Source organism: Scomber scombrus, chromosome 3 (genome assembly GCF_963691925.1).
Source record: "Scomber scombrus chromosome 3, fScoSco1.1, whole genome shotgun sequence".
Classification (NCBI taxonomy): Eukaryota; Metazoa; Chordata; class Actinopteri; order Scombriformes; family Scombridae; genus Scomber; species Scomber scombrus.
The window spans coordinates 27,572,061-27,589,902 of NC_084972.1; the positions used below are offsets into that span (position 1 = coordinate 27,572,061).

At 36.6% G+C, this 17,842-nt stretch overlaps 1 protein-coding gene across 2 annotated transcripts in view; it reads right to left on the reverse strand.

The window, feature by feature from the left end:
* igsf21a (immunoglobin superfamily, member 21a) overlaps positions 1-17,842 on the reverse strand; it is a 168,545-nt gene that overhangs the window by 92,967 nt on the left and 57,736 nt on the right. For both annotated transcript variants that reach the window (XM_062415440.1, XM_062415441.1), the window contains exon 2: positions 16,348-16,460. In XM_062415440.1, coding sequence (XP_062271424.1) covers positions 16,348-16,460 — 113 coding nt within the window. The remainder of the gene's footprint in view (positions 1-16,347; positions 16,461-17,842) is intronic.

Consider the following 17,842-nt stretch of genomic DNA (forward strand, 5'->3'; position numbering starts at 1 on the left):
GTTACACAAATGCAGATAAGTGAGTAAAATAATATTACCCACGATGATTTTGTATCACATGACAAGTCACATGTTACAAGCCAATGGAAATTGCAAATTGTTAATGTCCACTAGGAGGAGACAAAACAAAATAGAAACAATTATATTATAATGGTACAGGTACTATAGTGACATGACAGTAATATTTGCCTAAATGTCGGTTGCACCATGGCTGCAGCTTCTATGCAAGATGGATGTTCATGAACACAAGGCCACATTTTGTGATTGGGAGAAAACATGCAAGTTTTGTCATAACATTTTTTATGAATGATAAATATTTGACAATAGGACCAAAGGTGATTCAATACCAACCCATCCTCATAATTTAAAAAAACACATATGTTGACTGTTACTGCATTTCAGAATGACCCATAGGAGTATAATATAATGTTGCAAATCACTGTTACAAAAAACCCCAAAAACATCATGGTTTGACAACGCTGCGGTTGAGGTCCGGTTAGGTTTGGCGTAACTGTCGCTTTATGGGGTAAACATAACTATAGATCATTTTGTCCAGTTGAATTTTATATATTCTTTACTTCTTTACTTTTCTTTTTATTTACACAGAGCCAAGAATCAAATTCAAGGCCATGTTGAAGTATCTTTAAAATTGACAAAAAGCTCAAGCAGCTCTTGTGGTCCTTCAGTTGTCCCTTTGAAATGGCAGGGTGCAGATGCCCATGCTGAAAAAACACTTCTAGCAAATTGTTACATTGAAGCGGCAGTATCCTCTTATAGCATCTCTCTGCACTTGCAGTAGTCCTCTTAACAAGAACACAGGAACAATGGTGAGTGATGTTTGTGGCAGTGATGGCAGCAATAATGCACATTTCTCAGTATAGAAAAGGATGTATTATAAAGACAATAATCGAGTCTGACCATCCGGTTTTGTAAAATGTTATGGTTCTTGCATTTATGTTATAATTTTCACCACAGGACATTGTGTGTGCAAAAACAGAAAGAAAAAATGTGGAGGTTTTGCCTCATATGTCCCAAAATTATCAACGCCTTCACTATCATGTATAATTTTCAGTGAAATACAATCTGCATGAGCACGCAGCGGGGAAGATGAAAAGCTGTATTCAATACTACGTTATCTTCTACACAGTGAATGACAGTTCTCCTGAAATTATATATTATTTGTGAAATAACGTCAGTATTTCTCAGTACAAAGGGCATCTCCCTCAGGTCATCAAACAAAAAATGTTCTGGAAGAACACTGGGCAAGGAATGACTCACCGCACATTGGGTAATTTACCTCAGATTTTCCATTAACACTAAACCTAACAGAGGGGTCACTAAAACAAAAAAATTGCTCCAAAAAATACCCCAAGTACCAAAAGTTCAATATAATGCTTTTCACAAAAAGGACAGGTAGAAACCTAAACAAATCAGGAAAAATATGTTCTTTTAAGTTAAAGGAACTTCCCATTAAAGAAGAAATGAATACAAAACTCAAGGTTCTTTTCTTTTAGTGAAGCTCTCACCAGCAGCTATATTCTATTTAGCGTTAAAAGCATTATTTCTGAGGTTCACATCTCAATAGAATGGTCTATATATTAAAAGTTGTCCTCATAATTGCTCTGATTAGTTCAATTATAGTTTGGTGACCTATTCAGTGTTTTCTCTGACTTTACTCACTAGATACTCTTCGGCTGCCTTATAAAACTGAGTAAGAGCAAGAGGCAGAAGAAAAATGATGGAAGCGCCATCCACAGCCTTCAAACAAAGGTCAAATCTCAAAGGAAGAAGTGGAAGAAGCTTACTATTGCAACTCCAAAGTATTTAATTCACTAGTCTGCCCATGAATAACATGAAAATCAAGATCTATTGTTTTCTTGTACAAGTGACGTTAAACTTGGCAATAATAACACTAAAGCACACGTTGGTTACTCATTTTAAGCAAGTTTTACTGTATTAATCTGAATCCAACTGATAATGTTTAATCAGCTTCAACTGCTGGCAGTGGTGCGTTCACAGCTATGTTTGCCACCTGTGTTCACATGCCTCTGTAATTTGTGATCAAGTGGGAAATATGGGATCCCACGGTAAATACATTTATCACAAGCTAATTTTAATTACTTACTATTATTTTAATTAGAGGATGTTTGTGATGCTTTTTCCCTTATTCATTAGATTTACTTCTAAACCTGATATGTGGCCTTGTTACATTTCTGTTCAAGGCAAAGACTGCATAAGAGGAATATAAACAAAATTATCAAAATCAAAAGCTTTTAACATTCTAAACAAAATCAATTCATTAATTAACATTCAATATGTTTATTGTGCTGCTTCACAATGCCACCATCAAGCCTGGTATATCTACAAAAATGAATAATTTATAGCTGATATTTAAACCTTTTACTGGATCTTGATTCAACAACTGTTTTACTGCATTTATTTTCAGAAAAGTATTATCAATTGACAAACACTGTGGTATGGTTTAGGGCTGGGTTACAATGAGGATGACAATAATTTGTATCGACAGCCTAATGCTTTTTGCAAGAGGGGAACAATACCTGGATTGCAGTATCGCATTATTCTGCAAGGTTGCAGAGTAGTTGTACAAAATGTAAACTATTTATTACAGATTGCCAAAGAGAATCAGGTTTTCAGAAAGGTGGGCAGTTTGGCCCTAGGCTACTTTTCAATGGAGTCAGTGCCTTGTTTGAAGGGATCAACAAAAAAACAATCATCTCGAGACTGACCTGATTATTTTTGTGGGAAAAAAGAGAATGTAGAAAGAAAATAAGCCCGCTGCAGATCACATCATAGCTCAAATGTTATGTGGACGGAATAGAAAAAGGAAAAGAAGCATAAACATACTCTGCTTCATAGTTTTTAACATTTATTTTTTTAAAAGTCACTCACAATCACTTTTACTTGAATTGTAGAGAGCATTGCAGATATACATATATTTCAGATTCAATTGCTTACACTGTCTGTATCCAGCCAAAAATTTAGCATGCGTACCCCGAAAGTATCGACCTCAATCATTACTAATTAACTCCTGGTCTTTAAAAAGTGCTGATAACTAGTGCCCCGATTAGCCCTGTGATCGAGTGATGACCAATCCATGTGCCATTTACTCAATGGATTCTGGGATGCTAGGATAAGAACCTAATGACTCTGAATAGTAAAAAGAAGGAGCAGAAAAGGATTGAAAGATGGATGGATGATAACTGTTGTGCTAAGGGATGATGTCTAACTTTATAGATAGTAACAATAATTTGTAACATGGAGCATGGACTATCTTAGATAGCGTCAATCAGTGGATAATTTAGTTGTGTGATGGTCTCCCATCCGATTAATTTTTTTCCAATGTTGTTGCTGTTTCTGTGAAGCTTTAATAGATAAGAAAGTACTCATATGTACACATATTACTCTAATGTTTATTTGTATGAAATATAAAGTGGTTTCTCAATGGTTACTGCTCCCACACAGATGTTGCATCATAGACTGTTAATGTTCTTTTCAAATGCAATCATACAGCAGGAATGGGCCAGCACAAATTACATATGTCTAGTAGTACATGTGCAAAATTTTAAATGGTTGTCACATGTTATTATATCACCTTCAAAGGCACAAGATATGGCACTGTATGTCATTAGAGTCATATGAACCTAGTGCAGTAGTATGAAAGAGAAATCTAATGACCTCTTAGATAACTTTTACAATTATAGTTTAGTTTCTGAATTTGGCAGAGCTAAACTGTTTCACATTTTGCTTGTTTTTTTTAATTGAAAAACTAAGTGCAATAGTTTTGATTCAATTAGCAACACATTTTAAATTTAGAGCCGGTGATGTGATCTTGAAAATAGAATACAAAACAATGTCACAGACAATGAGAACAGCTTTGTATGCTCCTCTAGATGCAGTTTTCAAAGTCAATTAAATTAAATGAGTACCATTCACGTCATCATGTTTCTACAGTTTTTAAAGTCACCAATGCTGTCTCTGCTCTACACCCTGAAAACCAAACATCTCTGATTTCCTTTACCATTTTATAGCATTTATGGTTACATGGGACTAACATGGCGATAGTAATAGGAGCTAGTGGACTTAAAATTGTACATTTACAAAGCTCTTAGTCAATTTTGTACTGAATTTTCTATGAAAGAAGTATCCAAAGCATGTCATCTTGTGCAGGGTTCACATTATGTCATCTGTTTGAATGTAAGTGATTTTTTTTTTCCTTTGGAATAACATGAAGTGACAGTCTATCCAAATAAACAAACAAGCAAGTAAACAAGTAAATAAATATATAAAGAACTAAATAAATAATTGTTTTGCTTCTGCCGTGCCCTCAGAGGACTTTAGTATGTGTTGTTTTGATGCAGGCTAGTGGCTACTGCTAAGACTCTTCTGGCATGGAAATGACTTCCTCCTCTAATGCAAATGTCACAAAGAGGCTCTGATCCACTCCTAATCACTAAGTAATCACTTTCTTGTTTGATCCTTCTGTGATTGTTAGAATGGATTTCTAAAATCTGGTGTGATTCTGGTTGGAAGATTACAAGTTTCTGAGACATGTTGAAAATTTGAAGAGCTACAGTAAGCCTTAAAAAAATAAAGCAGAAGTGATGACTTCTAAATTAAATTCTTCTCACAGATGGCCATTGTTAATGAAATGTTATGAAGCAAACATTTTGACATTTACATCATCAACTTCCATTTTTCTTCTTAAAAATGTTGCAGTATGTTACAATATGAGCTTTGCTATCATAGCACATTTTGGGATTAAAGACTAGATACTATACTACTATAGTATAGTTCTATATTATACCCTATACTACTATATTATACCCTGATGCTCACATTCACCATGAAGATGAAAATGTGTGATGTAATTATTAGACTGTATTTGATCCTTTTGTCATGAAGAGAAAATGAATCAGTGGGGAAGAGTCAAATGACCCTCATAGAGAGTTTTTCCATAATCATTTGTTGAATTACCTAATTAATTAGATACAGAGTATGCTCTTGATAGATACCTGGGGATCTCTGGGAGATGCTAACAATGAGGAGGCATTATTCACTCTTAGCAGCATGGAAACAAAAAAAATCCCATTGTCATCACAGTCACTGCCATTAGTGGCACAAGCTCTCAGACAGGCACAGCAATGATCAGTCCCTTTGTTGCTATTAGCATTTGTGGATAAAAAGGGACTCATCTACTAGTTTGCTGACATGAAGTGTGTAATTATCATTCCATGTATAACAGGCTGCTTATTTGCCCTAGTGACATCCTCAAAGGGGAAGGTTGTGGTGCAGTGATCCATATCACCTTATCTCCTATTCCCCCTTGGGGCACCACATTCAGCATGCAGCGGCAGGCTAATAAAGATGACAGAGGTTTGTGCCAGTATTTAAAGGGGCAGGCTGAATTTTTCTCCTGCAGAAAGGGTAGTATAAACATTGCTCAAGTGAGATTCAATAAAACGGATTTCTAAGTTCTTTTACATGGGACATTTAGCTGTGCCCTGTGGAGAGAACCGGGTCACATACTGGGATCTGATATATTTTTAAAACTAAGAAATGTCTACCTTTATTACATCTGTTAGCAATTGGAATTATTCTACAATTAATGTAACGTGTGAAAGTGCCCACTTGTGAGATATCCTCTCAATTTGGTCGAAAACACAAAACTGGAGAAGAAAACGACCACATCACAAACCTAATAGCCCCACAGTGCATCCTGGACAATGCAATTCTGTTATATAAATGGTAAAATGTGTGTAACTAGGGTGTAGAATAATTACTTGGGGTGCAAAATGTATTATTATTACACTGCATGTGGCTCTTGAGGGCCTACTTGAAACACGTTCTTTAATCTAAAGGATCAAAACATGAAAAGAAAAACAATATCAAAAGAATTTAAGATTAGTTTGCCTAGATTATACATTTGGAAGAATATATCACAATTTCATATACTAATGCTTAGATGTCTATTGTGATAAGAGACTAATTCCCATCATTTTTATTCCCAAATTTTTAAGACAGTTTTGAGTTAGGGTTTATTGCTTTCCAGAGGCATATAAATGTACTTCTGAGGGGCTCATGATGAGGGTCGAGCCCAAAGGCAGAGGCAAGATCAAGGCAGGCAAATGCTTCATCACTTGTTTTACTTTAATGATGCCAAAGTCAAAAAAAAGAAGAAGTCTACAGAGGACAGCAACAAACTCTACTGCCAAGATGGGTACATTAACTAAATAACCCAATAACAGACAAAAAAGGAAAACTAAATAGTTGTGATACTAAGTGTTCTCAATCAAGAAAATAATTCTGTACAAAGTTGGAGCACAGACTTAAAAACAGAGAACAATGTAGTTTCTCACAGGGGCTTATGTCAAGACTCAGCAACCTTAAGGTTGGCTATCAGAAAAATAGGCGGAGTGTACTTTTGTCTAACAAGCAAGTTAATTCTCACAGGTGCCAAATTAACCTGTGGGTAGATTCAGGGGATTTTGGAAGCACTCAGAGTTTGCCCTGGGAGCCAGAGCAACATCAGCACTATGGGCAGAGGCTGGGGAAACCCTTTGGCATGGACCTTGTAGCAGCACCGTGGCCTGTGGTTCTGCTAGTGATCTGCCTGTTGTACTATTGTTATTTGTTGATAAGAGGCTGTGGTGATACATGCAGGGTTTATGCATTTCTTAGTGCTCTCAGGCACATGTGAATACATCTATGCAACACTCCTCTGTTTATTCATAATGTTATGCAGCTCACCTGTGCTTAGTTGTAACACCGTTGCCAGCTTGTGAGCTGAAGAAAGGCAGCTACCCAAAAAATCTGTGCAATGCATGAATAAGCAATTTAAGCAGAGTGCTGTCCTACTTCTGATTTTTGATATTTTCCTTTGAGGATTCAGCACCCATGTGGGTTGAGCCTGTTGATTCATTATCTAAAACAGTAGAAATTACTGTGGCTTGATTACACTTGATGATGGTACCCTAAGTTCCAAAATTGAAATGTAAAGATAAAGTTACATAGTGAGTGGAACTGCTAAATATAGCTTTCAAGTCCTAAATGTGCTTACATACAAATGAAAAGCTTGGATTGTCTAACAGCGTCTGAAAAAACCTTATTGACCAGAGACAGGAGAGGGGAATTCAACTTTACAAAACAGAAGATTTAACAATTACACCAACTTTATGTATCGATTAGCCAGCAGTGATGGAGCCAGGAGACGGCTATAGAAGCAGGTTTTTACATCACCTTTGAATATGTCAATTTGGAGCAGGTCATTTTTTTGTATATCTTCTTGAATTGATTTACATTTGTAGTTTGTTTTAGCCCCTCTTTCAGACTATTCAAATTCTCCCCACAAATTGATATAGTGGTGCAAACATAGTTTATTTTTATCTTCTTTCTTTCTTTTACTTTCTTCTCAAATCACAACCCCCTCTCTGTCGAAGAACAGTTTTTATACATCACCTGGTAGTAGGTTATTTCTTGCTTCATACATAATGTGTGCTGTTAAATTCTACCAGATCCATGAACTTCAAGGTATATGACTTTTGATTTTTTTCTATATACCTCTGAAGTGCATTGGTGTGTTGGCTATACCGTACATTGCTCTTTTTTGTAGTATGCATAATGGCTGTAGGGGGCTTTTATAGGTGTTATCACGTACCTCCACACAGTAAATCAGATATGGCAATACAATTGAAACATATAGAGAGTGCAGCACTTGGGGATCCAGTATGAGCCTTGTTCTTCCTCATACTGCAATGTTCCTTGCCAGCTTCACTCGCATATATTCTATATCAGGTTTCCAACAGATTTTGTGGTGTACTATCACACCTAGAAAAATCTATTTTCGTATATTCTTTCTAAGATATATATATGCACATTATTAATAAATAACTATATACTACAATAGAACATAACGGAGTAAAGATTTATTTTCCTTTTTTAACCTACAGTTACACTTGGGGATTTAACAGCAGGAAGTTAGACACCCAAAAACCCCACAGGAGAGTGCTGTGCGTACACACTCAGTGAGCTCTCTTCTGTACTCACAGATTCCAGTTGCCCAGGCAACCCTGTTTTGAAGATTTTAAACTCGGATTTAACATATGACGCCTCCTGTGTCTCTCCACAGTCAAGAAACAGGATTACCGACTAGAAAAACACCACTTTTCCGTTGAGTATCCCGTAATATATCGTTGCCATAGCATTTTGCGGGAACTTGTGGCCAGAAAAAGCCAACAGTAAATCCAGTGACACACTGCCCTCAGGTAATGCACTCCTATATTTCTTGGCAGACTGTGACAACAGATAAGTCATTTGCATAGCTGTTACATTGTGCTTTGACACTGTCAACAGATTTAATGGGATTTGTCAAAATGTGGGCCACAAGTAAATCTGAAAAACACTACCAGAGGCATTGTAAGAGTTGGGAGTATAAAATGAGGCACACATAGTTTGTGTGGGCACCAAGTGTCTCACTTATATTTCTCAATAAGATTCTTGCTGTAAGTTCAACTATACAATTGTAGTTTGGTCCATGTTTTATGTAAAGAGCTATTTTCATATTTCCAAATATAAACGTCATGTACTCCTCAAAGCAACTAACACAGCTGGCTTGTGTCCAAACACAGCTGGCAAACACTTAAGTACACGTGTATAGCACTTCTGTGCTGTTAAGATAATGGCAATGTGTCGAGAGGGAAGAACAGTGCATGCAGCATTTCGGTGTGAGAACTCCTACTAAGTCACTAAGGATTGTGGTCTGCTTATGAGGTGTGAACACTGCACACTTTGGAAAATAACATTTAAAGGACCAGTGTGTTGGATTTAGTGGCATCTACTGTAGCAGTGAGGTTGCACATTGCGACCAACCTCTAATGTCCCCTTCCAAACCATGTAAAACCTAGTCTAAAACTCTTTCTTTTTTTTTAAACAGAAAGGCCCTAGAGTCAATGTGTGGTTTTTCCATTCTGGGCTATTGAAGAAACATGGCAGTGCAACAATGGCTTCCGTGGAAGAGGACCTGCTCCCTTTATATAAAAAGGTCTCATTCTAAGGTAATAAAAACACAACAATTCTTACTTTCTACTTACTAGTTACTTACTAGTTATAATACACTCATTAAAACATGCTTATGAATATTATATTCCATTTCTGCCAAGTCTGTTTCGCTAGATGCCACTAAATTATACACACTGCGCCTTTATTCACATAAAACCAAGTAGAAACATAGAGTCTACGTGACTGTCTCACTCTTAGTTCAAATGAGCCATGAAGTCTGAGCGAACAGGCTTATTTTTTTTAGAACTTTCAGAGATGGGGAGAATATTCTCATTGGAACACCCAAGAGAGCCTCTCATTGTAGCAAAAACAAATGTCCTTCATAACAAAATGGGTCACTTTTCAGTGCATTGCAAAATGGTCCCCTGAGTTTTCTAAAAGCACTTCCTAAACACTATTAAAACTATGTGGTTAAGGTTATATAAAAGCTCATTTCAAGATAACATGGGCTCAAAGTAAGTTAAAGGAAACCTAAACCAACGTTGACTATTGCCATGAAAGTGGACACGGGTGCTGTCCCTGTAATTGCTTCACTAAACATCCCATTACTTCTCAGTTTGGTACTGAACTGAAAAGTCATGTCAGGTCTGATTGTTTTAAGCAGCTTGACCAAACAATCAATGCCATTGTTTTTCTAGAAAGGACTGTCTTAGCCTTGTGCCAATAGTGAAAGCAGCTCCACTGTGGCATATGTGGGTTAAATGTTTTGCCTATAGTATGTTAAGCAATATAAGGTAACTTTTTTTTAACTATGCTTAATGCACTGTGGCATCCACCTTTGAAAACCAATCTTTGCATTCTGCAACAACTAGGAATTGTCACTGAGGTTAATGCAATACTCAATAATGAAAAGCTAATTGGTGATCAATCGGTCTAAAGTTCCCAAAGTCTGAAATTAAACTATATAACATACATTTAAGTGTAACAATCTATCTTTTGATTACTGTTTGGAACAATAGCAATAATGATTCACAGTATTACATTCAGTTCAGCTGGTCAAATATGCATTGGGGTGAATTTTACTGGTTAGGTGAATAAAATGGAGTAATCCTGCCCGGTGGTTATTCATCATTACAGGTACAACATTTTGGCTAAAAGTCACAACTAAATACTTATACTGTATACAGTTGCCTTGTGGTAACAAAGCATAGGTTGTAAAGCTAATTCATGATGCCCTGAACAGAATCAGTGGAGGCAGATGGCTTCATTAAAATTTGTCAAGCTTTCAATGGTAGTCAGCTGATGATGGAGATTTACAACTGTCTTTGCTTGATGTCCTATCTGGACATTATAAGCTAATGATTTGTTGCAGCTCTCACACAAATACCAACACACCCACATGGGGGTGGAGGGAATCCCACATCACATATTCTGTATAAAAACTTTAATTGGCAAAACAACCATCATTTATTTTTCTAGCACAGCATATTATCAAATATATATTCAGCTTCTGTTTACCTTGTGGAGTTGTTATTCAAGTTGCAATTCAAAAGGAAGCAGGGAGCTAATGGTACTGAGGGTGCTGGTATTTCACAAGTTAATTATACTAACAACCACCACATGTTTTTAATTGTGTTGCAACTTAAAACATTTATGACTGACTATATAAAAACATGCCTAACATGCACCTATAGTCTTTCTGTGATTTGTTACCCTAAACTGTTGTTCTTTTAAAACAAAATCATCCACCTACTAGTTTAAATGTCCCTTTGCAGATATAATTTTGGTGCATACAGACATAATTAGAAAAGGTACGAGTGTATAATTTCAAAAGAACCTCAACATAATGACGTACGGTATTCACCCATTCAGCTCCTGAATTTGAATTTGAATGAAATTTCTTTGAAAAAAAGAAACCATTATCTTTTAACCTTCAGTCTTCATTCTTTTCATCAGAAAAGAAATATCACAAGACCACATCTAACAAAACGTTCAAAATGTGGAGGCTGGATTTCAGTTTCTCCTGCTTGCAATAACCCATGCTGATTATTTTACTATTTGTTAATGAGGAAAACAAAATATATATGTTGTGTCTTTAATTGTCAATATTGTTTCTTGCTACTTTCTAAAGCTACAATAGGATATTCTCATACTGCACACGGAGTCAGAGAGTGGTGTTCAATTCAGCAGAGAGCAGGATTATTAAAACTGGTGAGTTTGAATTATAATAATGAAATGGACAGAGGTGGACACAGCTGAATGATGAGAAGAGAACCAGCTCAGATAGCAGACAGGCCAGTGGTAAATTAAGGAAGTGTCTAAGGGAAGACACTTGCGTTGGTGAGAGAGAGGATCCCAGAAGAGTTATGTCAGGCAGGATGTAGGAATTCTGTAATGGGCGGAGTGAGAGAGGAGGGAGAACAGGAGAGCATAGATGGTTGATCCAGTGATTAAAATTAAGCATAGTGCAGAGCGGCACTCAACAGGCAAGCTAACAGATACCGCCTGCTCCACCACTGTCAGCATGACGCACCTGGGCGCCCACTGGGAGAGGTCCCATATGTATATATTGATTAGAATGACATAAATTAAAACGAGCACAGCATCAGATGAGCTTGTGCGCACGTCTTTGAGGAGCAGTCTCTGAGCGCAGCCATGCCATGCCACATTCTTCTCCTAAACAGCCAGCACATTAGCTCCACCCTATCAAATGATCCATCATTACTATTTGGTACGCTATTAAAGCATAGCAGACAGCTTGATGGTATTACACATCTATAGTGCTTAATCCATGGCCTGCCAGTATTCACCACTCACGAAAAACATTCATATGGCCTGTAGTGCAATATCATACACACTTTAGAGGCTTTCATTTATTTGCTCTTGAAGCATTAACAGCAGGACTATACCACATCCATTACCGAGGCCTGCTCTGACTCTCTTCCATTCACTCTCTGTCTTTGTCTGTCTCCTAATCTTGTGTCATCCTGAGTAAACTAAAGTAGAAGTATTAAGAGGGATTTTTTATTTTTTATCTTTATTCATTTGACATAACAAGCAAATAGATATAAAACGCTACATGCGGCGACAAATATGTAGGCATTTAAAATGTCAAGGATAACACAGTGAAGTTAAAGGATAACTTATTTCCATTGTGATCCTCTTTCAAAGCAGGCAAAGATAGCGAGACAAATCACAGATGACATGATAGCCTGTCCTGTGTCATGGGGTAAAATAAAAAAACATAAATTAATAAAAAAACAATATATATATTTATATATATCTGTCTGTCTGTCTGTCTGTCTGTCTGTCTGTCTGTCTGTCTGTCTGTCTGTCTGTCTGTCTATCTATCCATAAACACCATTACTGTACAAACATACACATACACCCAGCAGCCACCTCACCACCAAACCGTGCAACACCCAACACAGCGACCACTCCCATCTTTGAGTGAGACCACCACATTCAGTGCACCAAACTAATTGTTCTCCGAGCTCACATACCTATATAAATGCACCCGCATACATTTCTAAGTCATTCTTTCATTTTGGTCAAATAACCATTCCCCACATGCACATTTAAATCTATGACAGGATCAACTGATTTTTATCTCTACTGGAAGTCTATTTCATTCTACTGCTGCCATGTACAAAAAGGTATTTTGCCCAGAATAGGTCTTAAATCGACATGAAACAATGTCTATGGCCTTTTCTCTATTTGAATAGCCATGTGAGTCCTTAACACGCATAAAATAATTCCTAATATACCATAGCCCATTACTTTGGGATTTTGTGTGTTAGTGTCAATTCTACGTGCCTTCTTCTATTTTCTAGCTTCAACCATTTTACTTGATCACATGTCTATGATTATTATCAGTGGGTATGGATAAGAGGCATAGAAAGAGAAGGATCATATATTGTTAATTTAATCTTTTTTTCTGATTAGATTTGCTTGATGTTTCATGTTCCTGTTTAAGTACTCGTATATATACCACTGCATGCATTTACTGATGCATTCCCACACTGCACAGAAGAGAATCATCGACTTAAACTGCAGTGCTTCCAGGGTGCGGACCTTGCAGGTTATGCAGAGGTGGATGCCGGCCAGACCTGTAAAATCTTTGGGTTCAAAGTATTAAAACAGATTTACGCTACTTTATTAATACTTAATCATCACAGCCCCTACATTTTCAAAGCGGTCACTGGAAAGGGTGCAGCTGATGGCTACTGTACACTGAATAAGAAATAGAAGTTAAGTGTCAAACACCTTATCCGAACTCAAATTGGCTTCTGTGGTGTGTTTTTTTAAAACTGTGGAGTCCTCTTGTAAACATGCAAAGCTTTTTGTTAATATTCAGTTACACTCACCAAGCGCATTATGTGTATCCTTGAGGTCTAAATTTGTAAAATGTGTTTCCTTCCTAATACAACATTTGCAAGGACCTTTGGAAAATTTTAAAAACCTACATTGGTTACAGTGCATCCTTGATTACTTGCTTGCTGCCTTCTTCTCTGCCTTTCACTGGCACATTACTGTGTTACTGCGCCAAGTGGGTGTGCAGACAAACAAACCCATTCATACAAACACTGTTCCATAGTGGACAAAAAACAGGATACCTTTAGGGTTAATTCAATGGTAGAGTATTGTATGATAAGTTTATTTCAAATAATATGGAAAGGTCAAGTCAAAATCTTAATAATAAAAAGCTCAGAGACAAAGAAAATACAAAATGCTTTAATATAATACAAACCATTGTGGCACTCATATCAAATCCATTACTTTTATCTCTCTTGTTCTATATATAATGTTGTAAAGAATTTGTGTGGCTTGAAAGGTTCTCTGAAGTAATCAGGTTTATCTTAAGTACACCCTAAGACGTGCTAATTCTGACTGAAGTCTGGATGTGTCATGCATTTAAAAAATCCTCAAACAGAATACGTCAGGATCAAGCTCCACGAGTGAGCACTTGCTGAAATATTCAGTTTATTCAGCCCTCTGTCTGATTGGCCGAGCTTCGATTAGATATGAGGATTCCCCAGGTGAGTATCAACCCCAGTTCCATTTGAACAGGAGGTAAAATGAGAAGTCAACACAATTTAGTCAAATAAAAGGCAGAGATTAAAGAAACTTTGGCAGGCGAGTGTGAGTAATTGATTTATAATTTATCAACGGTTGTGCTGAGCAGGGGCCACCGGAGAGATGGGGCCGATTTCTCTTACAACCTCTTTGCTTTCCTCGTGAGAAAACTTAATATGAGAAGCATTATTCTGAAAGCGGTTATTTAAACTACAGCTATCAATAGACACCGCAAAAATCTGACAGAATACAAGCAAAACAACGCAGTCCAATCCCTGCCTGATTAAATGAAATTGTCACAGCCATGAAAGTGATCAATGATACTAAGGTGAATGGGTAAAGTGCCATAAATCTCTTTCTGTCCTACCTTGAAAGGTCAGCATTTGCTAAGATGAGTACAAAGACACCGTTGTATTTCACAATAATAAAAGTGAGAAAGCAGAAACTACTCTAAAGACATAGTTCCTGCCTAAGCAATAAAACGCTGCTCGCTCATTAATGAACAGTGTTCCAGCTCAGAGAGGAGGGTGAAAGCAAGGTGAATGTCACCACAGTGTTGTGCTGTACATTCACAATAATCAAATGCTGGATAGATAATTATAAAGTAAGATGCTGAATCGATCAGGAACGATGACATGTTGGCCAGCTGCCACTAAGATCACCCGGGCCAGCTGATTGGTCAGTGACCCAAGTTGATGAAGAGCTCAAAAATTGAGTTTTAAAGTGAACGGCTAAGGCTAATTTACACACTTTATAGTTTACACATGTGCAATCTAGTTCAGTTCAGCACAACAGCAATAAATCACTTTCCTTGAAGCTTATTATTTTCTTTCTGCCATCAGAGGCCTATTATTTGATGGGAGTAAACTGGTGCAATCAGTTGACTGAAATATTTTCACTCTGTAACAGAATTTCATTCATATGCCCTCTCTGCTATACAGCACATGGATGTGAACTGTAGTTTGTGTTGTTTATAAGATTTCTCTTCATCTTTCACTACCATCCCTCTTAAATGAATACTCAGTCGTAACTGGGGCTTACTAACTAAGGAATACTCCAGCAATTTAGTACTGCACTTCAATAATGTCAGAGGAATAACAGAGGCTATTACAATGGTTAAAATTCATGAGTAAAGCTCCAGAAACATTGGACGCTAAGTACCCCGTAATGTAACTCAATAGTGCATTTTGCCAGATGGCATCACTGGGGTTATTTCTCAGACTTTTCAGAAACAAAGCAGACATTATACAACTGTTTTCCCATGCAGAATAGCACTACTCATGATGAGTAAACTGAACTTCATGTATCTCATCAAGGGAGTGCTGCTTTAAACAGCTGCAAATTAGTTTATTTTCATGAGCAGAGGCCCCCTTGCAATGTATTTGTCGTCTTTGTTTTGCTATGCCATCTGTCATTAGATTAGATAAATTGCATCATGACCAAGACAAGACAGAGCAATACATTTTAAGAAAGACACATAGCATTTGTTTATATTATAAATTAATAAATTAATTATATAATTTTAGACTCAACAATTTGGCCGTACCACGTTATTTGAATCCTATCACCTCTCAACAACGTCACTAACAACTTGGTGAAGAGTCAGCCGCTTTCATGAAGAAAAGCTGTATAGCGCTCATGACATATTGGAGAGTTTTTGGCAAAAACAATGGACAGGCAAGAATGTGATTGTTGCAGCTGCTACTGCTTTCCATTTCAAGTGCTCATCAGTGACTCAGTGAGAAATGTTTCCTCTGTGCATTGCAATATCATGTACATTTCTTTATTGATATTAACTTTCATACAATACCCAAACATTACGCCAGATGTATGGATCAAATAGACTCAATCTTGGACATGTATTTATTTATATATGTATTTATGTATGTATTTATTTATTGTTCAATTGAATTACTGGCGTCACTTAAGCAGTAAACCAACTGGGATTTTAATAACTGTTGAATCACCAGCTGTGACCTATTAAGAAATGATGGTGATGACCGGCGGATTGAGAAATCAAATTCCCAAGCTACAGCCAGTGATGCCTCCCATACAGCTGGTCAAAATAATAGCTTGTTTCCTAACAATTGAAAATTCACAGTGCGTGGTTACTCTCTTCTAACACAGTCATAAAGCTGTGATATGACTATTAGCATTGACCCCCTCCGATTCTGATTGGTTTGGTATGAATTAAATGGATGTTACAGGGAATATTGGCTGCTTAATGGGACTGAAAATATAGACAGGTTTACTCACCCTGTACCAAACAATCTCTCGAAGCCTTCCGTCAGTTTTGAAGTTACACTTGAGAGTAACAGTCTCTCCCACAACAACAGGAGGCAGCGGCTCTATGGTAACTGTCAAATATCCTGGAAAAAAAGAAGGGAAAAGAAAAAAATGTCATTACAGTCATAAAAAGAACACTTTGTCAGAACAAAATACATTTTTTGGTGCTTTGTTTGTTTGCCTGTTTTTCTTGCTGAGGTAAATTTTAGACAGTAATAAGCATTCATATATTTAAAGGTATTTAAAGTATATTAGTATATTAGCATATTAGTACGTGTGAGTCCACATTCTCTTTTGGAATAATGCCATCATTCATCTTTATGTTATTGCACAACAAGCGCTCTCCCACATCGGGGTTAATCTAGGTAAATACCACTTCAGTGTTAGTTACTTAAGGATTCTTTTTTTTATTAAGGTATTCATTTTTCCATGACCTTGCACAATTTATTCATCTGGTTTGGAGATTAAAGCAAACAAACTCGAGTTCGAGTGCAACCACTTCTAGACTATGTGATATACACCATAGCTATAGCTTTTGAAGGAGTTATTTATCAACAATTAACAGTATTATCTATCCTGTTGTCTAAAATTCAAATTCCATCTTCCTTGAAACAGAAAAGTGTGTGAAATCTGGATGAATGTAAACATATTCTAGGACATACATACTCCTCTAAATAAATTATTTCAATGAAATTTATCCTGCATGCCTTGTTGAACAAAGTCAGTAAAGACTTTTCACCAATTATTTATCTGAAGTTGTTTGTCCTTGAATAAACATGCTAAGCCAATAAACATCTAAGAAAAGTAAAGAAAAAAAAGAAAATGATTGATTGTATTTTAAAAAGTAAAGCTGCCATTGCTTGACAAGGACAGCTCAGTCATTATATTTATACAATAACATATTTGTCTTATATTTAGAAATCACAGAATGGGCTTGGAGCTTGGATTTTATCTTATTTTTTTTAAATCCATCTATCTTTTTAATCTATATAGGTCTTTTGTCATGGCAGGCATTAACAGACAGCAAAAAACACATTAAGTAACCCCACGCATACACTCACCAATAATATGTAAAAAAAAAAAAAAAAATTTAAAAATGTAAAAAGTAAAGGAAATATAAGAAAGGATTGTCAATTGCAAAGGCAGACTATTCAGTTCAGACGTTAGACACTCATTTGATGTTCGGTTTCTCAAAGAGGAAAGTGCCAGACAGATTATTGACCTTGCTTTATTATGCCTGATCATAAGCACTTTGAAAAAAACCAGACCTGCAGGTGTTGTTTGTCTATTCCACACATACTGTATAAGGTGAAAGTCAGTAAAGGTTTGAAGTTATATCATCCAAATAAAAATACAAAGGCAATTACCCTTTCATAATAGGAGAAAATAAATGCATGAATAGACTGCAGGGGGTGCAATTAAATGAGGGCTGATTGAAGGATGCATTCAAGTGGTAACACATAAC